Here is a 27,055-nt window from a genome sequence, read left to right as displayed (position 1 = left end):
ATATTTATTTAAATTGCTTAGTTGACGTCACGAAACTAAGTACATATTAGAAATTAACTCTTTTTTTCTGTAAGTCTCAAACAATAGTTTCTACTTAGTGTTCTCATTGATACAAAATAAATAAAATTTATCTTATCACATCAAAGAACTCTCAAACGTATACGTTTTGTCGCTGTATACCTTAGAGACGTGAATAAGTGGGTTTGCGAATTTTTCTTGGTAAAGTTGAGTGGTTGTTTACACTGAAAGCCGAGTCGTTTACTTTGGGGGGGTGGGTGGGGATCACTAACGTAATTAGCACAGTCGGTCGGTGGCGACCGTTCCGGAGTCACGTCGGTCTAACGAACACAAAGTATTCCAGAAATTAGCACGACGAACATTCGGTTTTTTCGTCGAATCAGAACCGACATCTTGTTTTAAAAAACGCAATGAAAATAATTTTATGCCAGTTTTAGTTTAAAATTGTTCTTTATATTAAACAATTAAGCTCCAAGATTGAACAAAAAGTTTTATAATAAATGTAAGAATACCTCTCTTAAGATTTTAGGAATAACCTTTAATTATTTATTTCCTATTTGAATAGGTATAGTGGGATGGATTATATCCAAAACGTATTTTTATTTAAATTTCCGTTTGATATATATTTAGTTTTCTTTTTAAATGTAAAATATGTAAAATACTTACATTTTCACATTTACTGATTAACTTGTTGTATAACCAGAGTGGTAAAGGTAACAAAGGTAGACCAAAGCTAGAGAAGGACATTCGATTACATCCTTCAACGTTTCTAATTTCCTGGTCCTCGAATGTGGCTAACACAATTTCCGAGGCTGGATATAGGGGGTACCTGGGGACGGCCGATGCTCGCTCCTGGGACCATTATCGTAAAATCAAATAAGAGTCTTTTGAGATTACGTGATTGAGACGATTCCTCGATAAAAATGTTACTTTGTTGAATTATGTTAAAATGTTTACTTTGTTCGCAATTTACAACATCGCTTGCGCTTTTAACATTTATTAACAGCAACGTTCGTAACGCAAAACGTCTTATTGGCTGTAAAATCGTCGCTATAATGCCGCTTTTTCAAGGAATAAATGGATTCCATTAGCCCATGAGCTAAATTGGCGGAGGCACATTTTTGACGGTGAACATAAAATGTTTGTGATAATATCCGCCCAGATTATTTTTCGGTTCATCACTCACCCTTAATTTTGTCCTGACGTCAGAGATTCTATCCATGGCGCAATATTGTTTTTAAGTGTCTTCGAGAGTTAAAATTTTCAAATGGACTATTGCTGTACTCCATGAATTCGTCGTCGTTTATCATTGGCTTCATTTATTTTTGCGCCTCGATGAGATATGATTTATCACACCAAGGCCAGGAGTAGGTTTGTTTTTGCTGCGCCCGCAAAGATATTAATCGTTATCGTGCGCGTGCCGCCAGTCGTTTGTTTTCGTTACAGTGGCATCGCCCATTAATTATCAATGAACGTCCGGCCGCGCCGTATGATGAAGGTAGCGGTATGTCCCAGTGTTGCCAGGTGACAAGGCTACTCGCTGTCAACCCTTTTTAAGCCTTCGTATTTAACGCGAAGTGTCTGACATCATAAAATCGTCCGATTTAGGCACGTCCCGTAGAAATTACCGCGCGTGATTAAATTTTTTCCGAACATTTTTGCATTTTATCCAAATAGGATTTAGGGGTAAAATTTATGACCCGGAAACGTTTTTCAGTAAAACGACTAAATGATATAAAACAATACCCATTGTCATTCACTAGTAGCATATACATTTTTCTCATGTAATGTAGGTACAATTATCTTTTATTTGAGTGTACAGGTTTTGATATAGGTACTTATGAGTATTACCTAATAAATATACTTACTTTATTTCTTTACCAAAAAACGCACGAACTTATGATAAATATTTTCTCAAAATGTATTTTGACCTTCGCAATAATATTGGTAAGTATATTAAAAAATAAAGATCGTTCTCTAGTAAAAGCCTTAGAAGATTATGTTGATTGCTATTATACTGGAGCGTGATTACAAATCAAATCAAATTGTGCTATTAAATTGTAAAGCTAAGAAAATCGGTGAAATTAACAAATGACTGTGTTTTTTACCCGACACTGTATTGTTCCACAGGACAATGTATTATATTGCTTACGTGACACGTCATTGCCATAACAAATGTATTTTCCCGTAGAATCGATTCGCTGCTTTTGTTTTTATAAAACTACAAACGTCGCTTTATCATTTACCTTCAAAACATTTATATCAATACATACAACTAAGTAACATCTGAAAAGTTACTGAAATTACCGAGAGACGAACCTGAGTTGATTATTAATATCTACTGTAATTATATTACGTATATCCACGGTATTATATGGCATCTAAAGCCTGATTTTCCTCAATATTTACAGGCTATACGTGTAATTTGACGGGATTCTCGATATATTCATCATATATATTGATCATATTTAATAATGCGTATTTATTAAGAGATTTGACGCTGGATGCGGGTCGCTTCCAACCGGTACGAATGGAGGTTCAAGGGGGAGGCCTATGTTCAGCAGTGGACGTCTTATGGCTGAGATGATGATGATGATTATTTATTAAGAATATAGATTAACTTTCAGTAAGAACGCTTCATCTTATTTTACTCAATCAAATCAACATGTTTACCTTTTCTAGAAATTAATAAAGATATTTGTTATACCTATTTTCTCGTTATAAGTCGCACTAAAAGCAAATACTTGAATATTTTCCACGGCAAAGTAGGTGAAAATTGTTTTCTAATTTCTCGTCAGTTAGCCGCCATTTGGTGCGAAGTCCATGGCGTGATAGATGAGCCAGGCAATCGGTTGATTGATCGCTGACGTCTGCACAATACCGCCATCATGCAACGTATAGGAGATACTTTGAGAATCAAGGCACCTTTTAAATATATTTAAAACTACATTATACAACAAGGAATGATTAAATTGCATTAATAAAACCAAGGGCCCGATTCGGATTTTGAAATAGACATCTATTAGATATCTTTTAGACATCACCAAGATACGATAACAATATGTTTAAGATTCCTGTCAAATTTGAGATTTGTGCGATTCTGGAGCAACTCTTGAACGATTTCCACAAGATATGACTTAGAGATCCAATTCACATCTAATAGATATCTTACTCTATCTGTAAAAGTGACATCGGTTGACCGAATTGCGCAGCAAAAGAGAACTAGTTAGATATCTAAACTACAACGTATAACGTATCTAGAATGGATCCAGTACGTATCGTCTCTTGTAAATATCTTGAAGTTCGAATACGGCAGTAAGTAAGAAAAAATAAGAAAAAGGAGTTAGACACAAAACGTGATGAATATAGTACCTACTAAAGTAAATCCTTTTTTAAATTGCATTGGCAACTGTTTGTTAATAGTGGTATTCTATTAATTATACGTGGAAATATATTTACATTTTTAGCCAAGTAAACAATGTATCATCGAATCTTACGTCAGATATTTTTATTACAAATTACAAATAATCTAAAAATTAAGTAAAATATACAAATGGTAGTAACCTACCTGTATTTGATCATTTCGAAATATATGTTTGATTACATACATGAACAAAATTTCTAGCAAGTGCCCTGCAATTAATAAGCGTCGTCATGATCAACGTTCGAGTAATTTCAAAGAAGATTAATTACCACGTATCGATTAAGCACATAACACTCGAACGAAGCTTCTACTTGGCTAACCATGGTATTCGTAAAATAAACGCCATAGAAAGGGAACTTTAAACATTTTAATAAAATAAATAACCCATAGAAACATTCTATTTTATGAGTTTACCTAAATATCAAAGTATATAATGTTTCATGTTTTAGACTTTGTAAGGATCCTCAAACGTATAAGCAGCTCATGTAATTTTATTTGTTTAAAGCCTGCTTTTAAAGAGGCTTAGTTACCTAGCAACGTTACGAAAAACACATTTTATAAATGAAGATCATGATTATAAGAAAGGCTATCAATTTAAAAATAAAACGAACAAATGCGAGTCAGACTCGCCCACCGAGGGTTCCGTAATTTTTAGTATTTGTTGTTATAGCGACAACAGAAATATACATCATTTGTGAAAATTTTAACTGTCTAGCTGTCGCGGTTCAGGAGATACAGCCTGGTGACAGACAGACGGACGGACAGACGGAGAGTAAAGTCATAGTAATATGGTCCTGTTTTTACGCTTTGGGTATGGAACCCTAAAAATTCATAAATAGTAATGGACTGAAACTGATGTATAACTAAGCCATACCCTTTATTTGCCCTCTGCTCTAAAACAACAACCAATTTTGAGAACCAATACATAATACTCTGTGTTTAGTATCCACTTATATCAGATCTATGGCCTTACGCAGCAGAATATCACCAGCGTTACCACAAGTTTATGTTGTACATAATATGTTGTTTTAAAAAAATAATAATAAAAAAATACAATTAGAAAGGTTGACATCATAATTCAACTATGTAAAAAGACCCAAATAATTCATACCTATTTTCCAAATCAAGTTCTAAACATTTCATACTGGAAAAGTCAATAAATTCATTGGACTCCTCCCACTGTATGAATAAAATTACCTCAAATTGATTTGAATCAAATTGAAATCGATAGTTCGAGAAAATTAAGGTGATAGACGTGTGAGAAACGTATCGAATTTCGGTAGTACTCATCTCCAGCCACAGTATACGTGATGTGCACAGTATACTACAAATGTGCAAAATAGTATTAAGATAAAATATAATACACTTTATTAAATGCCATCGATATAACGATTAGCAAAAATATTATACGTTTACCTGGACCTGTCAATAATGTTCATATTAAGATTATTATAGTAGTATTAACTTTTCAGTGGAGAATTCTCATCTTTTCCGCAAGGCAACATATTAAAATATGTATAAATGCAAAATAAACTGAAAAAAAAAAACTAGTTGTTTCTCAATAAATATCTTTTGGCAGATAGATTGTATCAAAAAGTCAAAAAGTCAACGAGCTGGCACAAGATAGGGAAACAGGGAAAGTTGGAAGATACTCCACCGACAAAAGAATAAGTCTTAAATGAATGATGATGAGATATAGGTATTATGAATAGGTATTTTTAATGACATCGTTACGTTTTGGTTTTAGTTTATCAGTATTGTAAAATAACAAATGAATATTTAACTTAGGTGACATAATACATAGGTACTAACTTAATAATAACAGCAATAGCCCAATCTTTTGACCAGCCAACATTCATTACCATAACCAGAACTTTTCTCCACTATATTTACAATAGCCCCTACGCCTGTTGGGACCGATTTACGGGTATCTATTTGTACCCGTGAATGGGTTCTAGCAGGTGTATTACATAACAGCAAACTTCTCCAAAGGGCCTCTCTTCTGTATCCCCACGCACGCCTATCAAATGGCCGGGATGTATATACCCGTGACTTCAAAAGAGATACAAATAACAATAATATGTCAAGAACGCGCACTCAGCTTCTTTGGTCATATCATGCGGTCGTGATTTTTAAGCACGACCTAGAAAGGCCAATATAAAGGGCAGCGCGAGGAAAAGCACCCACGAGATGGTCTGATGTTGTGAAGAGGGTGGTTGGCGGCAACATGCAGTGCGTGTCCCATATGGTCTATGATCGCACACTGTGGAGACGTAGCATACATGGTCGCGATCCTCAGTAATGAGGGACCGAGGAAGAAGGTACTAACTTTACAAAAAAGCATTTAAAGTCAGCCATGTTTTATGATAGGCCTAGATTCTGCTTACGAGTATTTGAGGTTACTGTTGTAATCGAGATTCTGTGCGCCTGCTTAGTTGGATTAGGCTCGCACCATTAATCCCAGAAATTGCGTTCACGTGGCGGCCCTCCGTCGTGACCCTATCCGGGAATCTTTAATTAGAGCCAACTTTCCAATTTCAATTCCAATAGGTCGGCAGTTTGCTGTATACTGGCGGAACTTACTAAGTTGCTGTTTCAGTGTATATTAATTTACTTATTTCTTTGGTTAAAATTCAAGAACGTCATCAATTTGGACGAGTTACCAGTAGATTCGTTCCGAGTCCTACTTTAACATGACTAGAATGTACTTATACACGTATTATTGGTTAATCGCGCTTCTTATACCATCATTTTTGTTGCATACCAAACGTGTTGCATCTTGTTTCTTTATAACACAAAAACAAAACTAGCACTAGGCCGTTCACCTTATTTCAAATGATAATTATTAGTTAGCGAGCTCTAGTGCCAAAATATGTTCAATGTTTATCGGACCGTATTTAAAAAAAATACTTCCATATGTCGACAGTTTTGTTCGACTTTCTCCGGTTGTTCTAATTTTTAGGGTTCCGTACTCAAAGGGTAAAAACGGGACCCTATTACTATGACTCCGCTGGCCGTCTGTCTGTCACCAAGCTGTAACTCATGAACCGTGATAGCTAGGCAGTAAAAAATTTCGAAGTTTATGTATTTCTGTTACCGCTACAACAAGAAATACTAAATACAAAATAAAATACATATTAATGTGGGCTCCCATACAACAAACGTGATTTTTTTGACGTTTGCTGCGTAATGGTACGGAACCCTTCGTGCGACCGCCTCGCACTTGGCCGGTTTTTATAATTTATTCACAAAATTTTGTGAATGAACTTTGTTAGTAACAATGCTTAAATCAACATTAAAGAAGAATCATAATTGTCGTTAATACATATATATATAGTCCTCCTCGCCGTGTCCGACGATGGCGACTCCTCCAAATGTTTTCAATTAGGAACATGGAACGCTTAGTTAATACAACTTACAGTTAAAATCAACGTATCATCCATTTAGCCTCTATTCTTTGCTATTTAATAATGTCTGTCATTAATTTAATACCACACTATTAGTGGTTCTTGATAAGTGCAGGGTGTGTTGCAAATTATAACCTCCACGGAAGGCGTACGCGTATGTATCGTTGCGTTTTCAATGTTCTTCTGCATTTATTTAAACCAGCCGGCGTATAATGGATGGCTTTATTCATCTACATCCACGTGATAAAATAACTGTCACTTTTTAACACCGTGGGATAGAACGTGATGGACACCGTTTTATCACGCTGTCACGTAGACAAGAACGACCCTCATATCCGCACAGAACACGTTAGGACTTCAGTGAAAATACTCGTAAGGGTTGTCAAAATCAATTTTCATAATAATTATCGTAAATTGCTTGACTTTACTATTTAACTTTACCTTTACTAACCAAGTTTGACTCTTAGATATAATGTAAACTGCAAAACGTAATTCAAGACCAAAAAAAGTGAGACAATGTTGCCATTGCAATAATTTGTTTCTAAAATTGTAAATTCCTTTTGATAAATAATCACGCTAAGATAATTTATTCATTAGTAATTTTACTCCTACTATTTAAAAAAGTACTTTTATTTATTTATTTGTACATAAATACAAGACGCGCTAGTAAAAAAGTGGCAACATTTCTTACTTTTTTTGGTCTTGAATTACGTTTTGCAGTATAGTTTAGCCAAATGTTGCTATTCATGGCTAAAAACTTTTATGCAATTTGTAATAAAAGTTTTTAAAATTAGCCGTGTATGAAAATCGTATTAGAAACGTATTTAGGATTAAAAATTACACTACCAACATAATTATAGTCTCAGACAGTGTCAATATACTTACGTACGATGTGCTGGATTTTTAATAAGTACAAATTAGGTTACTATTTACGTCCACTGATATTATCCGCATATATACCGTTAGAAGACCTTTCCTCACATTTAAAGAACCGTGACCCGGATAGTATGGGTTCTGGGCCATGACGCGTCCCGAAGTAACTTGTATATCATTAGATAGTACATAGCCTATATCGATAAAATATATCATTCTTATGAGCGTATTTGGTGGGCATACCTTATTAGCAAAAAAGTCTACTGCCTTATAATAGGGCGACAGAAACCAATTTCATTTGTAAAAATATCGCCTGTAATTTATCTGTAAAATTTTAAGACACTGTATTCATGCTTTTCAAATGCCAGATTCAGTTTTTTTTTAAACATTTTTAATGTTTGACTTTGACCATAATTCAATTTAAATGGAAATCGTCACCGCCACTCCCTAAAAATTATTATTCACAAAAAAATATATGAGTGCCTATTTTAAAGTGATACTTTTTAGAATGAGGAAAAAATAAGCTAAATTGTACAATCTTTTATTCAGTACAAATCGCCACACTGTGATTGTAAAGGCCAAAATTGTCCTAAAAAAATACATTATAATTTTCATTTATAATGCATAAATCTATTTATTTGTATGAAAAGGTATACCGATTATTTCAAAAATGAATTCCTCGCCCCTAAATTACACAAAAAATGATATATAACTTGCCCTGGTTGCTAAGAGCATGAAGAAATATAGCATAGATTGGACCTGGGGAGCCGACCATTTCCCCACTTCCATTTTTTTTGGTACACGGTATGATCTCGTTGCTACCGGGCCAAATCAGCACATTATTTGGTAAAAAGGGTGTGCATTGTGCAAGGCATTTAACACAACCAATAAAACCTCCATGATTAGAAATGGGAGACATATTTTATAAGATTTGACAGTATCCATGAAGAATCTTCAGATATATAAACGGCAATTAAGCCACCAGTGTTGGGTTGCCTATAATCATATGCCCACTTCAAATAACAATGAAACTATTTTTCCGTGAATGTACTCGTAAACCCCTATCCGTTAGTATGCGATTCATTAATGGACGCACCATGGCCCAAATCGGGACACTTTATGATAATTTCGATCTATAAATGTCTGATCTAAAAGTGTACTGAGTTACTGACATTTATACCTTTTTCTTTATATCAAAGAAAAACCATAATAATATAAAGGAAAGTGGGTAGCTTTGGTGGAGAGATATTTTATATTTAGTTGTTAGTTTTAGGTTCTGTGTAAGTATTGTTTTAAAATGACCTTTCATTTACAGGGTATATAGGTTATATTATATTTTTCATATAAACATTAAAAGGTAGGTAGCTCTATTAAAATTATACTACCAAAAAGAGCCCTAAGTTTCCACGTGAGACCACTGTAAAAAAATGAGTTCCCGTTGAAGTCACAATTTCAGACATACTAATTTAATTCTGGAAACATCAACGTTATGCAAACGCAATTTTCTCCGTCCATTTACGTAGCCGAGCGTGGGTGTCAACCTGAGCTCGTGTGTGTCCGAATGGGTAATAATAAGACGTTTATACCTGCGGGAAAATTGTTTTGTTTTGTATAATCAAATGTAAATTAATATAAATATGTATACATGAAAGACTACATATTCATCAATTAATATGTGAAGCTTACAACTACCCTTACTTACAATAGGTATATTATGTTAATACTACGTATTAAATAATATGTACTTTAAGGCATTCCTGTGGAGGAGGCGAGGGGAGGCCTTTGCCCAGCAGTGGGACACTTAATCAGGCTAACAAAAAAAAAAGGCATTCCTTAAAGCATCACAAAAAATCAGTTCAATTAGGACCCCAAAATACCACTTGTCGTATAACATGATCGAATATAAGAAATCATTCCGTATGTATAGTTCGTTTTTTTTGGCATTAGAAAGAACTCCGCAGAAGCAAGCGAGCAGTTTTTATCAGGCTCGTTAATTATTAATAATTATTGAATTATCTAATGTAGCATGGTCAATACATTAAAAATAATTCAAATTGTTACCGCTAAAAGTGCCAGATTTAGAACCACAAGCGAACTTCTGCGAAGTTCTTTCTAATGCTAAAAAATACGGACTATAGGGTACAATAATTGTATCGTTTTTAGGGTTCCGTACCCAAAGGGTAAAACGGGACCCTATTACTAAGACTCTGCTGTCCGTCTGTCTGTCACCAGGCTGTATCTCACGAACCGTGATAGATAGACAGTTGAAATTTTCACAGATGATGTATTTCTGTTGCCGCTATAACAACAAATACTAAAAACAGAATGAAATAAAGATTTAACATCCCATACAACAAACGTGATTTTTGACCGAAGTTAAGAAATGTCGGGCGGGGTCAGTACTTGGATGGGTGACCGTTTTTTTTTTCCTTTTTTTGCATTATGGTACGGAACCCTTCGTGCGCGAGTCCGACTCGCACTTGCCCGGTTATTTGTAATCCCGTATTAACCATAGTTCTCACACTAGTTCAGAACTTCAACAAGTTTTACGATTAAACATAGTTCGCTCAATAAAATTCGGTCTCAAAGTCGACATGTAGCCGAACTTACCTACACTGACATTAGAATCTATGAATGATGTCATTTAGTTATAGTACCTACGTCTCGCTCGCCCCAATACGCACGACATCATTGATGTCATTTTGAAGTCCGTGCACGTTCGAACTGTCCTGTTAATCATAGCTCGGTTTAAGCCAGCCAGCAATCGTAAATAGAAAGTTATAATTTACTCCGAGGCTTCGTGGGAGAGACCATGTGCCAGCGCATTATTTTATTTACGTACTCAGATACATACTTGTAATCTTCGTACAAGGAATGTGCCGTGCATGGAGACGCGAATAATCCTGTATTTTATCCTCTCCTCAGGTAATCCTTCTGTTCTGTTGAGTACATTGTATTATTATGATTATATATGTACATACAACTCGTTAATTATAATGACATCTGTTTATATTCAAGATTTTACTATCAATACTTTAAGGAATATTTTTAGCTTTTGGTATTGACACTATTGACGTAAACAAAAACTAGAAGGAAATTGTAAAAATATAATCAGTGTATGTGTTTTTAACGGTATATGGAGGTCAATTCGAATTATTCATCATTCTTTGTTTTTATCAATAAAATAGATTCGAATCCATGTCGATTTGATCTCATTATCGAGCGAGGTAAGGCGTGAGGATTGATAATTACAGATTTTTTAAAACTCGCGAGCACAATTGATCACTTGCATATAGCACTCCAAGTCGTAACTTTGATACCTCGCGTATTCAAATATATTTAAGTGCGAGCGATCGTATCATATCAATATTAATATGAACTTGTTTTCATGACTGTAAGATCAAATTTGTCTCCTTAACAGATTTAAAAATCCGTTCATCGCTACTGGAGGCCTAATTTACAATAGCCTTTTATTACAATCTGAATGCGCCTTCGAATCCGCATACTACGAGCCGTAGACTCTACGGTGTAGAGGTTTAACGTCGCCTACGCAGTCAAAGTAAACTATGCCAAAATAAATCGCATAAACGGCACGATTCAGGAAATGAATTAGAGATTCACTAGATATGAAATAGTAAAGATATGTGACGTTCTACGGCAAAAGATACCTTATGGCGGCAGATGTAAATTTTTATTATGATTAAAGCAAATTTTCCGTCGGACGTACCGTTTTTGAAGTACAAGCAAAAAACTAAAAAGGAGCAATCAATTTGAAGGTATTAAGACGCTTTCCAGCTTGCTGGGAATTAATTCTTGCGAAAAAATCTAATTTGACTGGCATATTATATTGTACATAATCGCTTAAATCAATACCAATATTGGTATTGATTTATTGATTTAATGGCAATACAGGGTTGATAAGGTCCGTGACCTTGGGGTTATAATAGATGATAAACTTACATTTAATAATCACATAGATGTTGTTGTTCAAAGGGCTTACAAACAACTTGGTTTTATATTAAGGGTTTGTAAGCCTTTTCAACACGAAATGACATACAGGATATTATACTACAGTTTAGTCAGATCAATCCTAGATTTTGCGTGTATCATTTGGAACCCTTTCTTTAAGTGTCATATCAATAGGATAGAACGTGTGCAAAAGAAATTTCTTAAGTCCATCGACTTCCGTATGGGACGGGGTCGGAACTCATATAAAAACAGTCTTTCTCACTATGGATTGCTGACACTTGAAGATCGTCGAGCACAGTTTGATATAATGTTTCTTTACAAAATCATTAACAGCTTTATTGACTCCCCCTCACTTCTTGGTAGGTTATTATTTAAGACACCTCAACGCACTGCACGCCATAAGAAACTATTTGCTATCCCTTTCTCTCGTACAAAATATTGCTCAAATTCTTATTTCAACCGTTGTCTCAATTATTATAATATAAATGTATCCCACATTGATCTATTTTCGTATAAAACCTGTGAAAGTATTAAAAAACAAATTATTACTCACTTTAAATTGAAATTATAAACAATAACAAACTGTATATTTAAATAGGTAACGATAATTAACGATAAAATAGGTATAATTGAAAATAACTTATGTATATTAGTTAGTATAATTTATGCACTCATTGATAACTTTGTTATTTAATGATAACTTTGTTTTCCGCTTACTGCTCCTACACTTAGATTAAAAATTGTTTTATTAAGATAGGGCACTCAAGGTCTATTAACACATATAATATTATTATATAAGTTTTTGTACAAGACTGTTTGTTGCCTAAATAAATTAAAAAAAAAAAAAATATTGAGAAAATGAAAACCTAAAATTAGTTTTTTTTTAATTAAAAAGTTAACTATGTAAATTAGTAGTGATCAACTCCATTTTAACAGCTAGCTATACCTCATTAATCTTAATATTTAAGTGATCTTTAATCCGCTCGTTTATTATTTGGAGTCGTCCGCAGCGAGGCTTATTTTAACTTTCATAGACACTAAGTTAGTTGCGGAGAATATTTTCTAACTAGTTGAAGCAACTTACTTAATTTTACTGCAGAGATAAGGCACAACTTGACACAAGAAAATTTAGAGTTAAACTCGAAGTACCAAACTAATGCTACACTCTTTTTTTCAAGCTTTTATTTAGTTTCACCTGCATGACCGTTGACTATAATCAAATCTTGCAAGTTAAATTTGATCCACTTCCCGGTTTCCGATTGAGCTGAAATTTTGCATGCATGTATAAATCAGTATCAATCATTGAAGACAATGCAACATTATGGTACCATCGAGCTGGTCTGATGATGGAGACAGGAGGTGGCCATAGGAACTCTGTGATGAAACAACGCAACCTAATTGTGTTAGGGGTTTTTAGAATTGTCTCGATGAGTATTAGTTGTCGTAAGAAAAGTACAGTCAGCGATAAAAGCTTGTACCAAAAATGAAATTTTTGCCAAAAACTTATTTAATCTTCAGTTTGCAAGCTAATTTGTTATTGCTCTATTTGAATATTGTGATGAATAAAGATATTAAGAGTTGCTTTATAACTTTAAACTAATCTTACTATATTTTTTACTTGATGACAATGTGTATGATTGTGATTTTAATACAATTCAGTAATTAACATTCCTTAATAGTTCAGGTATAAAAAAACTTGCTTATCTCTTAGAAGTTCTGTCGGTATAAAATTTCGGAAGTCATTACTGTTGATGTGACAAGAAATTTAAAAATAATCAGTGGCATTAAAGAAGTTATAGCAGTCCATAAACGAGACGTCTCAATATTTATATAAAAATATTCTACAAATCAAAAAGATTTCTTTTTTTTCAAGATCAAGGTATCACATTACTTGTTTTTTTGTGCCGTGTCTCCATTACCCTAAGGTTGTCTGGAAGAGATCGCTCTTTAGCGATAAGACCGTTGTCTACCATAGTTTAAGTCATGCTTAATTTGTATATCATGTACTTTTCCATATTGATGAGCAATACAGAATATTTGTATTTTGTATTGTATTGTATCGCTTGTTGACCTATTTGTGATAGTGAAACTGAAATACGTTACAAGTGTACTTAGTGTAAGAGTGACATTCCATTTCCAACTGCAGCTGCAATTCTGTTCATTTTACTATGGAAATTGACAGTGACAGCGACGCGTTTCCATAGTAAAATGAACAGTATTGCAGCTGCAGTTGGAAATGGAATGTCACTTTAATACTCCTCTACTAAATGACATCATTATCCAAAATGTAACCATCTTCGTCCGCGTTTTAATTTTTATTCCTCCGCGACTCCGCCACAAGTATTACAGTAAACGTCTCAATATGACAGGAAACTAAAAACAAAGTTATATTGCTTTCAAACACGCCGGTATCGTAAGTTTATTCAATTAATTCTCTCGCAGTCCATTAGAAGAACCGCGGAACAACATTACTTGCTGAACGAAGGCGATAAGTGAAATAACTTGAGGATTAAGTTTCGAGTGCAGCATATGTAATGTTATTATTTATATCATCTATTAATTCATGATAATTATTACATTATACAACACTTTAAACTCCCGCGTTTTGTACACATATTAAATTACACACGTCACGACGAACGTCAGTCTTTCCGTGACCACAGCTGGTGCAACTCAGCTGAAACGTCGGAATTTAAGGTAAAAAGAATGAAATTATATCGCGTTAGACCCGGTAGTGTATTTGTGTAATTAATTTTTACAGCTACAACATGTAAGCATGTAAGGAGTTGGAAGGGGTAGACCTAGGCGGACTTTATCTGATCAGATATGAGAAATCCTGAAGATAGGCCAGCTCAAGAGCACTTTAAACTCGAATTTTGTAAAGACTCATAGACATCCTCCTTCAAAACGTGGCCGTTTGTGCATACCGGGTGTGGCCTGTAATATGAGCAAAAAATTAAACTGTAGGTTGTACTCCTCATACTGAGCAACATTTGTTCAGCGACTTTTAAAAATAACTTGTGGTTTGATTTTTAATACACTTTAAAGTTTATTCTAATACGCAATGTATTGCGAATTTTGTTATGTTTAAGGCGTCACAAGCAACGTCAATCACAATGATATGGCGTGGCGATGGTGTCCATTGAAGAGAATATTTATTTTGTATGAAAAATAGGGAGTCTAAATACTTCATAATTTTTAAAAGTTGTAGAACAATAGTGTCACCGTTTGAGGAGTACAATCTATGTTTTAATTATTTGCTCATGTTACAGGCCACACCCGGTATAATTATCTACCAGAGAAATCATTATTATTATGGATGTGGTATAACATGGGAGTCATATTGTCGCCTCTCTGTCAAGTTTTCGAGTAGAATGAGCCCCTGTAATATTGTCAACAATCTTTGCACTACGCAAGAGTGGCCACACGAGAGTGCGATTTGCTTATGCTAAACAAGTGCAACCGAACTAACGTGCACTCAAAAATGATTTGCATATAAACAACGCACGGCGCCGCAAGTACTAATTTTGTCTTGTTTTGATTACAAATACAGAATCCTTGCCATGTTTTAACGGTCGGTGTACTTTAATATGTAAGTAATATTGTTATACATTATTAAAGGCTAACTATTGATTAATAATATTTAACTATTCAAGTCCTTGTTTTCGGATTTCTAAGGTAATGAAGGTGGTATTATATACGTAGTTTGTATATTATTATTATAAATATAATGTTATTTAAGTATTTTAATAATTTGAGGACACGATGTTTGTAATTTTTTTTATATTATTATTCATTCCGTAAGTTTTTCTAACTAATTATAATTTGTTAAAAAATGTTTCTTAGAGTTACAAATCATGTATTTGCAACTCTCTAATCGAAGGAAGATATCCCTTTTTGGGGTTATCCCCGCATTTGTACTCTATTTCTGCAAATTTTGTTGGGTACAATAAAGTTAACACTTACCATATTCATAAACGGCACAGCTCGCGTAGTTAAAAACCTCTAAATTGACAATAATTAAGATGTACAAAATGTAAGGGACAGTAATCAGCGGCGAGGCGTGCTTCTTATTAATAACTCGAGCGCAGAGTTAACGGCGTTCCGACACGATTGTTACTAAACCGGCGGAATTTTAATTCGGCTCGGAGTTTATTAAGTGCGTAAAGTTTTAGCGGAAGGGCTCGAAGCCGACGAGAGGTAAATTAAGTGAATTTGCTCGCAAACTCTAGACACCGCTTGCAACGATCACTCTAGTGACATTCATGATTTTAATAACCACTAGAACCTCGGTCCAAGTCCTCTCGCGCATGCGAGGAGGCCTTTGCTCAGCAGTGGGACGTATATAGGCTGAGATGATGATGATGATGATGAGGACCTTGGTTTCGGATAATACGCCTCTTTTAATAATTATTTACCAGCATATCAATTTGTTAAGCAAGGTCAGACGTTGTTGAATAGGAATAAACTGTGTAACTATGGGGTTGGTGATAACGGATTTGCTCGAGACTAAAGGTGACAGTCCATTTCCAACAACAGCACTACCATTCATGTTACCATGAAAATTGTCAATAACACCGACGCGTTTGTACTAGTCAGCTGCGATCAGAAATGGAATGTTACCCTAAAGCCCTAAAGGCTGTTTGATCTTACATGTGTAAAACGAAACAAATGTTTTATTACTAAACATTACATATATATTATTTATATATGGGGTCTGCTATAACAACATAGATAGAACATGGGTGACAAAAGATGTCAGGCCACAAAACAGATAGGTACAGAAGTCAATCACATGTATGTACTTTACTTTTCATACCTACGATCGGCGGTCGCTCTAGGGTTGCAAACTATGGTTTATGCACTAAAACTATCGTGGTAGTGGCACTCGAATCTATCGTATCGTATCTCGTATCTAGTTCTTTGATTTATTGTTGAGGATGAAACGGGAAGAATGGAAATATAAATTAATAATAACATTAATAACTCAAATAGGTATTTTAATTCTAATGTCATAGTTATATTACAAATTTGCCACAGAGAATATCTTGCGATGATTTCGAGATTGGCGAAATGCACGATTATTATATTTTAAGTGTAATAAATTCGCATTCGCATTCTCTCTGAAACCACTGGTAGCTTAAAAAACGACAATTCACCGTTTAATGTTGAATTTAAACAACCGTCCACTGTACAGTTATTAATAACTTTTTTTTGTTTCTCCATTACTGCACAAAAAAGTTCACAGACGCGTGTCTCAAGCGGATGGCACTCGCGCTCGCACTGGTCCCAACTGGTCCGAGATATCGTGTCTGTGAGCAGCGTCTATGTGTGCGTTGCTCGAGCGCACTTTGTATGTAGATTGATTTCTGTACCTATCTGTTTTGTGGTCAGGCCGAATATGATGGTTGCGCTGGTATCGTCACATTGCACTTACATACCTATTTCTTAAAATGTAATGGCTACGGTGAAGCGCCTTGCCAGAACATTAATATTATTTATAAGTAGCATAATAAATGTTATTGCTACATATTTCTAATTGAACCCTTCTTTTGTTTCAGGTAAGTGAGCCCCAAGCGACATCCTAAACCCCCGTATAGCTTTAAGCTGTTTTGTATTCCAAGATACAGAGGTCCTGCATAAAAAGGTAGTAAAATAGAGTGAAATGAGTGAGACCCGTAAAACACTTTCCATACAATATTCAATAGAAAATATTTTATTATACGGAGATTTGCACAATTTTCCAATAAATTTCCTCTATACCTCTAGTTTTATATCCTTCTGTAGGGCAAATTTGTTTCTTTTTCACGTGATTCAGTTATAAATCTATCGGTATGCGTACGCTTCTCTGGTTACGAATCTATTTTATGACCACACACGCCGAAGGTTAACCAATAAAACCTTTTAACAGCCGTAACTATTTCGTTATAAGTTCTGAGTACGCAATAAAAACAGCGAAATAGAAATAAATCTAAGGGTACAATGGGGGCAACGGCGCGAGCGCGGGTCCATCGGCGCGGGCGCGCCTCGCTCCGAGGAATCAATCACGAGCCGCGCGCAATTTAATCGCTTCAATTTAAGTTTTTCCTTTCTTGGTAGAACAAATTGATGGAAATAGTTGAACGTTAGATATTGCGATTCGTCGAGCGGGAGTAAACAAACTTCCTCTTACGTGCGTTTACGGCAGACCAATAAATCTCGGCCGCTTTGTGCTCGCGTCTCCCTCAATGTTTCCAGCCATAAACGGCACGTGCGCTGTTATCTGTATTTTTGTAACGACCTACAAGTGAAAAAATGTTGTTAACGTCGTACTCTTCCTGTTTAACTGTTGCATTACCTTCGCAGGTATTGTTTACTGGATGTGTTGTTTTGAACGAGATCGGCATGACAGCTCAATTTCGTCTATATTGTTCTAGTTTTATCATTTGATACTGGATTTCTCAGTAATTAAGAATCAAATTTGCTATGCGGTCTTGTCAGAGTAAGCTTCGTTTCCTAAACAATATTTATACGCCTATATTAATCATGATTTATTCGTTTACCACAGTGTGAGCGCTTTAAAGATCTAGGACAGTAATGGTGAAGGTTATACGTATAATGATATGCAGCGCGCGGTCACACCGTAATATATAAAGTCGCATAGTCGTCTAGCTTCTCTCGTTACCATTGTCCCCGATGCCCTGTATGCGGCGGGGATGTGAATCAGCTGATAAGCCTGCTGCACAGATTTGCTCCACCACCACGCGTTCGTTGCCAAGTTCCTTAAGTCCGGCTATATGATTTGCATCTTACGCTTGCGTCTCCGTCTCATTTTTGTGATATATCAACATTTCCAAGCCCCTGCTAGTAATTTAGAAGCGTAACTATCGAAAACCTTATGACGTTCACATTTTATTTTATCCTTTTCGTTAATGGGCATTCTCATTTAAAGTTATACCAAAAAATTTTGTTAAATTTTAAAATTGGGAATTTTTATATTATTTGTTTTCAGAATCACTTAGCTCTTTCCATTTTTAATGAGAAAAAAGATCCTCACAATTTTTGGTCCATTTGGTTAAAGTTTTCTATGATCGTAACAAAACGGGATAAAAATTTTTGAATGACATTTGGGGACAGTTTTTTTCTCGGATTAGGATCGAAAGAGCTCGTGATTCTGAGTGGAAAAAATATAAAAAATACAAAATATAAAATGCAAGTTCCCCAACTTGCATTTTAGATTTAAATAGAAATGCCCTAATTCCTAATTATTTTGTAACCAGCGACAATATATGGACTAACGAGAAAATTATAAGCCGGTAATAAATGGGGTGACCCATTTGCTTGGCGATTTGTTTATCCGTCTACACAGCGGAGCATCACGGGTTTGCCAGGATAAATATTTGTGTACGCGGAAGGAAATTTGTCTTGAGTCTTCTTGTTTTTGGCCGTCACCGTTCAAGCTATTCCTCTTGGAGTATTTCTACACCGATTTCATAGAATCGTTTGATGCTGGAGCACATATTAGCGGTAAACGCAATTCTCTAGTAAGTGCTGAAGAAAGAAAACTAGCAATGTTCAAAACGTGATGGTCTTATAAAGTATGTATGAGAGCGAAAGGCAAAAAAAGAGACCCATTAATGTTTAGGTCATACTGAGCATTGAGCAACTATTACTATGGGACCAACCCCGAAAACGCGGAAAAAAAATTGGATGATTCATACATTTTGCTGGTCTGATGTTGAAATTTCCTAATGGGAGAGTCAATTTTTTTCCGCGTTTACGGGATTGGTTCCATAGTAAAAGTTGCTCAGTAAGACCTAAACATTAATGTGTCTCTTTCTTTGCCTTTCGTTCTGATATATACTGTATGTAATGATGTTGTCATGTGCCTAAATGGTTCGCTAGAACAACTATAAATCAGCGTTTGTTGCGAGCATAAACAACCGCAGCTCTCAGCGTCCAATCATTACTCAAAGCATCCGAGTGCAGCAAAAAGCGGACTAATTGCGCTCTTGAAGGACAAGGGGCACTACCGCTCTGTAGTAAACGTACTTAGTCACGTTTAATATTTCCACTCGAGGGCTCACTCCGACCCCGATAATCAACAAAACGGGATTAATTTTGTTCAGCTTATATTTTTTTATAAGATTGCTTTTATAACTTGCAGTGATTCTGCGGCTAGAGCTTTTGTTGCGACCTTTCTTGGTAGGGATTATTATAAGGAAACCTCGACTTGTTTATAGAGATAACAAGAGAAAGATATGACAGATAATTATAGTTACTAGAAAAATTATTTTATTTCCATATGAGTTTTTCTACAATCATTTATTTTTTATGGCTTTTTACTTTTTCTTTAGTGGTTATCCGCTTTAAAGTCGACGAAACTTATTCGCAAATATTTTCTTAAAGTTGGTTAATTTAGGAAAGAAAGTTCCGTTGTACGTAGAGTAAGTTAAAGTTTTCGTTCACACAGCAGTGTCGCGGGCCGGAGTAAACACCTCACAACTTGCCCTTTCCTTAACTTTCAAGAAATTGATTTTTAAGCTGTGAACAAGTTGGAATGAAAAAAGCTGCAAAACATGAAAAAACTATTCTAACACAAAGTTGGGAATGAAATTAGTTTCAAGCGACAAGTTCATTTCAGTTTTTTACCGGCAACTTGGTTCTGCAATTGCTGGGAGATTCCCGCTCAAACTTTCCCAGTGCAGATTTTGATTACACACGCTCCTTCAGGAAACTTCCTGTCGGATAGGAATATTAAATCTTATTTAAGTTAGACATCCGCAGCGTTTCGCGTTGTTATTTCGAATAAGGTGCTTTATAAACTCCGAGTGTATTGCTGACGAACTTACCGCCGAGAACATTTTAACCTTTTCTGTTGGATTTGTCGCCCCTCAGCAGAATGCTGCTTTTTCATATTTCGCTATCTTGATAATAATCCACTCGCTTCGCTACTGCGCCTTAAGTTTCATCTGCTAATGGCATGATACCTAGGTTTACTATGTCTTTGAATCATATTTTGACAAATTCGCTCTCGCATTTCTTAATATTTGAATTTAACATTAAAGTCCGATTTCGGGTACATCCTTTCGTGCCCCGCCACGGTCGGTTGAGATGAAATAGAGTAGGTAGGCACTGTACAATCTTCCGTACAATTTTAGGAACGCTTAAATTTTAATTGCGTAGTAAAAGTACGGTTATATATGTTCAGCGGTGAGGTGGATAATGCCGGTTCAGTTGAGGCGAAGATAATTAAAACCGTCTTGTATAGTCACAAATAATTATATTATCAAAAGCACAAGTTACATATTTAGGTGTAATGTGAAGTATAAATTATTCTCGTTCCCATGGTAATATAATTCAAGGATAGAACAATACCATAGATAACTATGAAAAGGAATTAGTCTTCTGTTGGACTTGCCAACATGCTGGGGCGGGCCGAAACCTTCGCCTTAAATAATAATAAGTCCATAATTTGCTACTAAAATAGGTATAACTTCATTACCCAGCATCATGGTATAATCCAATTAAAGAAACTTATGTTTACAATGAAAGCTAAACAATAAAGAGTAACATCTTATTAAACGTTATTCAAATCCTACAGAAAAAAACAAGAGAAAATCAATATTATTGAGATCATCCTAAGAAATATTACCTAAATAACAACAAATACAACGCATATGTTGATAAACGCAAGAAAGAGAACTAAATGTACTCTCTTTAACTTCTAAGTAGTGTTAACAAGGCAGCAGTTTACCTGCAAACACTTAAGAGCTATAATCAAAGAAACAAGAACCTTGTCAAACTATAAACTTAGCTTACACACATATTTAGACATACCTAGTGTCCAAACTTAAAGGTGTATTAAAAACACAATGCATAAAAGCTTACTTATACAATAGAATATTATTCAATGGGTAACACAGCAAAACCGCTTAAAGATCGTTTGTACACCTTTTTATTAGGTGCCAAGAGGTCTACAACGCGTACCTTATTATCATCACCAGGATATACTTTAACAATTCTGGCCATGGGCCATGTCATGGGGGGAGAGTTAGGCTCTCTCATAATAACTAACGAACCAACTTTAACATTTGGTTGGCTATCGCGCCACTTGGGACGACATTGTAATACATTCAAATAATACTTATGCCATACCTTCCAAAAGTGGCCTTTAACCTTGTTACAGATCTCCCAGAACTTTAATCTATTATTAGGTAACTCGGCCAAGTCCGCTTCCGGGAAGGATGTCATAGAAGTACCAATCAGAAAGTGGCCAGGCGTAAGGTAGCTGTAATCGTTAATATCGTCAGCAGTTACAAACAAATACGCATATATAGCCTTTTGTCTGTAAAGCTCTTCTTACGCGAGAATTCTTTACTGCTATTGGACCTGCAAAGTCGATGCCGACTTTTTGGAAAGCTCGGCAGGCCGTGACTCTTTCAGGTGGCAAAGAACCCATCAGCTGTTTTGCACACTGAGCTTTCATTCTGAAACAAGGTAAGCATTTGTTAACTATACTTTTTACATAGCTAAGACCATTTACAATCCAATATTTATCATTTAAGCTTGACAATAATAACTTGGGCGGAGAATGTAGCAGCCTAAGGTGCTCGTGCTTTACAATAAGCTTTGTTATGCGAGATTCCCTCGGTAGTATTACAGGATGTCTTTGTGAGTATGACACATTTGCGTTTTTTATTCTGCCACCAACTCTCAGCAAACCATGATTGTCAAGAAAAGGATGTAAGGAGTTGAGCGAACCTTTAACATTATCTAAGTTAGCCTTGAGACTGTCAATTTCATGTTTGAAGTAAATGCCTTGCTCACGTTTTATAATCTGAAGTAAAGCTAATTGAAGCTCCTTAGCGGAGAGATACTCAAGATTATTTGTGTCTTTAGTTTTTAAATTAGAGCAAAACCTCATTATATAGGCCATTACCCTTACCATTTTGTTGAGATCAGAAAACCTTTCTAAGAAATCGTAAGGATCTGATCCTTTTTGGGTAACTAACGTCACCTTGGCACTAGAGGGCGCCTTTTTCAATTCAGGTAGGTCATCGATTGTAGGAGGGTTAAGCTTATCATTAAAATTATAGTTACCTTCCTGTAAAAAGCTTGGGCCATGCAGCCACATGGGTATGTGACGCAGCTCATCTGGATCTGTACCTCTGCTCAGGCAGTCGCTCGGATTTTCTCCACTGGGTACATACAGCCAGCGCCATCTATCTGTGAGATCTCGAATCAACCTGACCCGATTGGCAACAAAAGCTTGGAGCCTTAAAGGCTCTGTTTTCACCCATGCTAGCGCAATTTGCGAATCAGAAAACAGATATACATCTTGTATATTTAATTGCGATTTTAGCGATTCATAAACTCGTGCGATTAGTTTAGATAATAGTAGCATAGCACACAGTTCTAAGCGAGCTATGGTGAGCGTATCCTTATTGCGGGGGTTGATTCGAGATTTAGCACAAAGTAATGAAAGTGAAGCATTACCGTGTTCGTCGACCACCCGAAGATACACACAACAGCCGTAACCAGTCGTGCTACATGCATCAGCAAAACCTATCAATTGCAATGCAGAAGCATTGGAGGGTATATGCAGGTTCCTATTAATAGTGAAGGGTTCCATTTGAGATAATTTGGAAGCAAATGAAGACCACTCCTGAAGCAGCATAGCTGAAGGAACCTCATTCCAACCTATTTTTTCTGCATATATTTTTTGCATGAAAGCCTTTGCCTTCATGATAATTGGCGCTATAAAACCTAGCGGATCATAAAATTTCGAAATATAGCTTAATATTTCTTTTTTGGTAGGTTTTTCCTTTTTAAAGGCCTCGGGGCAAGAAAAAACAAAGACATCGTCTCGCATATTCAGTTTTAAACCTAACGTCTTTAAATATAAATTATCTTTCTGGAAGTCTAAGTCATCAAACTGCCGTTTATCGTTGGGAATGCCCTCTAAGACTCTCTGATCATTAGATGCCCACTTGTGTGTATTGAAACTACCCTTACTTAACAACTCCCTTAATTGCGATTTGGCTTCCATCATAACCTTTAAATCGGAGTTTGAAAAACACATATCATCTGCATAGGTGCAATTTCTTAATATATAAGCTGCAAGTGGGAAATCACTTTCAAACCTATCTGCTAACTCTAGTAAGCATCGAGTGCTTAAATATGTACTACTCTTTTGCCCATAGGTAACAGTATCTAGCTGTATGCATTTTAGAGGCTCATCGAGATTGCTTCTCCACAATATATTTTGCAATTTGGCATGTATAGGATTAACATCAACACATCGAAACATGCGTCGTATGTCTGTGGAGAAGGTATAGTTGCCTAATCGGAACAAAAGCATTATGTCAAACAACTCTTTTTGTACCGGAGGTCCGTTAAGCAAAATGTCATTGAGCGATACCTTTTTGTTAGTTTGCAAAGAACAGTCAAAGACTACCCGGGTACGTGTAGTTTTGCTAGAGTCATTAATTACAGCATGATGGGATGCAAAGTATAGAGGATCATTCTCAAAATCCAATTGATTGAAGTCAATATAGTGCCCATGCTTCAAGTCCACATATTCATTGATGAACTTTTCATAATCTGATAGCAAATTTATATTTTTGTGCAATCTTTTTTCGAGGTTAAGGAACCTATAATAAGCCATATCAAAAGAGCCACCAAGCACATCATTGACCTCATTCAAAGGAACTTTCAAAGGCAAGTCAACCTGAAACTTGTTATTTTCTAACACCGTTGTGCTCTTAAAAGTATCTTCACACATTTGATGCTCTGACATGCGTTCACAAAAGGTTTCAGGTATGCTCTCTACATTCCAAAATCTTTGTAGACTGTCATTAAGACTTGAGTCACATTGTGTACATAAAAGCGTTACCTTACTTTTGTCACTGGTTTGTTGTCGTGGTAAACCCCCACCTATGATGTAGCCAAACTTTGTATTTACAACCGTCGGGTGTGGACTGGCTGGGTCTTCAACAGGCTGCGCAGACCGCTCCTGCTGACCCAGAACTGGCTCCAGAAGGAGGACCTGGAAAAATATGTCAGCACCTAGAAGTAAATTGATCTCAGACGGCTGATGGAAATCAGCATCAGACAGAGTGATCCCATCAGGTATACTAATAGCGTCCAATTTGATCGCATTTTGTGGCAGCTGGCATGTAATTTTTTCCATTACATTGCAATTCGCAGTGACTCGGTAAGGCATGGTCAAAGAATACACATCTAAAGGTATAGAATACTGTGTATCAGTACTTTTTCCACCAGCACCAATTATGTTGCTGTTGTCCTTGCTTGGGGTCAATCCTAAAACATTTATTAATTTAGTGGTGGCTAAAGAGCTTTGTGAACAACAATCTAAAAGAGCTTTCACATGAACCTCACTACCTGTCCGTGAATATAACTTCACTCTGACTGTGGGTAATAGTACCCCATTATGCCCCAAGTTTGATATTAAAGAAACTTGGGGTTGGTTAGCCGAGTCCGGATGCAGTAAGGTATTATGAGCCTGTTTGCAAGTACTGCACCGGAAATGAAAGCGGCACTTTCCATTGTGTTTGTTTAGACAGACAGAGCATAGGTCATTATTTTTGCTGAAAGCTATCCTTTCACTACTAGTAAGCATTTTAAATTTGCTACAGTCAAATAGTCGGTGATTGGACTTACAATAACTGCAGGCAGGCGAGACGGTCGCTGTCACATTTACCACTGCCTTGTGGTGAGACTTCCCGGGTGTGGGCGACGGCTCAGCATTCTCCAGTGCCAAGGCGCGTTTCTCCAAGTACAGCAGGAACTCGGTGACTGTGGGCTCCTCAGTGTCATCACGCTCCAATTGGTATGCCCGTGACGTGTAGGTGTCTAATTTACGGTACAAAATAGCCAATATAATAGGATTCCAATTATCCGTACTTACATTTAAATTCTTTAATGCAGATAAAGATTGTTTAATGCATGACACAAACTGTCTTAAATTTGCAGGGTTAGATTTGACCAAGGCATTTATATCAAGCAAGGAATTAATGTGTTCATTTACAATTTTGAACTTATGGTTATACCTCTCCTCTAAAAGCTTAAGAGCCTCCTCGTAGCTGCCTTCAGCTAGAGGCAGGTTCTTAATCAAGTCAAAGGGTTCATTTGCGAGAAATGAGCGCAAATAGTACAATTTTTGGACATTGTCAATTGATCTATCGTTGTGTATTATTGCCTTAAACAAGTTAATAAAACCTGTATATTCACTATACTTACCAGTGAAAGTTTCAACTTTTATAGTAGGCAGTTTAGCCTTTTTGCAGGAAGACGCGGGAGCGTCAGACGAGGGCGCATCAGACGAGGACGACTTGTTTTTTATAGCCTCATTGAGGATAGTGAGAATGTTGTAGTATTTTGCCTCATAGTCCTCCACATCCTCCGCGTCCGCTTCGTCTAAGGCTAAAATCTCCTTATTACATTGCTCGTAATCTTTGAATAACTCTTCTATCCTGGCGCGCTTCGTTTCCAAGTCAGAAATTGCACTAAGGCCAACATCATTCTCATTATTGCTAAAGTTGAAGAGACGAGTGATTGAGGCCTTGGTGTAACCTCGTGCAGCTCGCAACCTCCTCAAGTCTTCAGATGCCATTATTGGTGATTGCGACTTAAAGGACTTAAAGTACCACATAAACTTTAGGTATAGTTTAAATTACTTAATATAGGCACAAGCTTCACTCCCTACAATGACCAGTAAAGTTCAACCATGAAATGTGTTTTAAAGTATTCGTTAGTTGGCAGCATTGACAACCCAATGCTGCAATGGCGGCTAATATGAAAAATTATTTTTTTCGCGACGAATGACGAATGACATTTCGACGAATTACATAATTAAAATTGTAAATATTTTGTAAAAACTTGCGCGATGCGAGGAATGTAGATTCTCGATGTGTAGAAGCGAAGAACCAACGTGATGCTCGATGCGACGAATATAAGTTTCGCGACACACGCGCGTTTTTGCTTGAAATGTAGATCCACGATGACCACGATGAATTTGAAGCGTGGGGTGTGCGTGGGACCGACGATATGCGCGATGCGACGAGTATGTTTGCGTCGCATGCGAATCTTTGCGTGAACAGTTGCACGAAAATATGACGATGAATGTATGCAGCGAATAGGTATTGCACCCCTATTGTTTCGCGCCGCTTGCGTACTTCTTTTTAAAAGCGTGAATATTCTTGCACGAAGAAGCCGATGGATCGGTGACCATTTATCGCAAGCCGGAATTTTCTATCTTCGTCCTTTCTTCTCTCTCGAAGGACCAATGTTCAGCGGTGAGGTGGATAATGCCGGTTCAGTTGAGGCGAAGATAATTAAAACCGTCTTGTATAGTCACAAA

General features: G+C 36.2%; 2 protein-coding genes across 6 annotated transcripts in view; one reads left to right on the top strand and one right to left on the bottom strand.

Moving 5' to 3' along the window:
- LOC134665092 (RNA-binding protein Musashi homolog Rbp6) overlaps positions 1-27,055 on the top strand; it is a 589,057-nt gene that overhangs the window by 470,683 nt on the left and 91,319 nt on the right. The window lies entirely within an intron of this gene.
- On the bottom strand, positions 17,870-26,396 carry LOC134665474 (uncharacterized). The gene is made up of 2 exons (XM_063522449.1): positions 24,167-26,396; positions 17,870-17,971 (listed from the first exon to the last, which is right to left on the bottom strand). Exons 1-2 carry the CDS (start codon positions 26,345-26,347, stop codon positions 17,870-17,872), a joined length of 2,283 nt encoding a protein of 760 aa, XP_063378519.1. The 5' UTR covers positions 26,348-26,396.

This window comes from Cydia fagiglandana, chromosome 6 (genome assembly GCF_963556715.1).
Source record: "Cydia fagiglandana chromosome 6, ilCydFagi1.1, whole genome shotgun sequence".
NCBI classification, from domain to species: domain Eukaryota; kingdom Metazoa; phylum Arthropoda; class Insecta; order Lepidoptera; family Tortricidae; genus Cydia; species Cydia fagiglandana.
The sequence above is the reverse complement of the archived record's forward strand: the minus strand, read 5'-3'. Positions and strand labels throughout refer to the sequence as shown.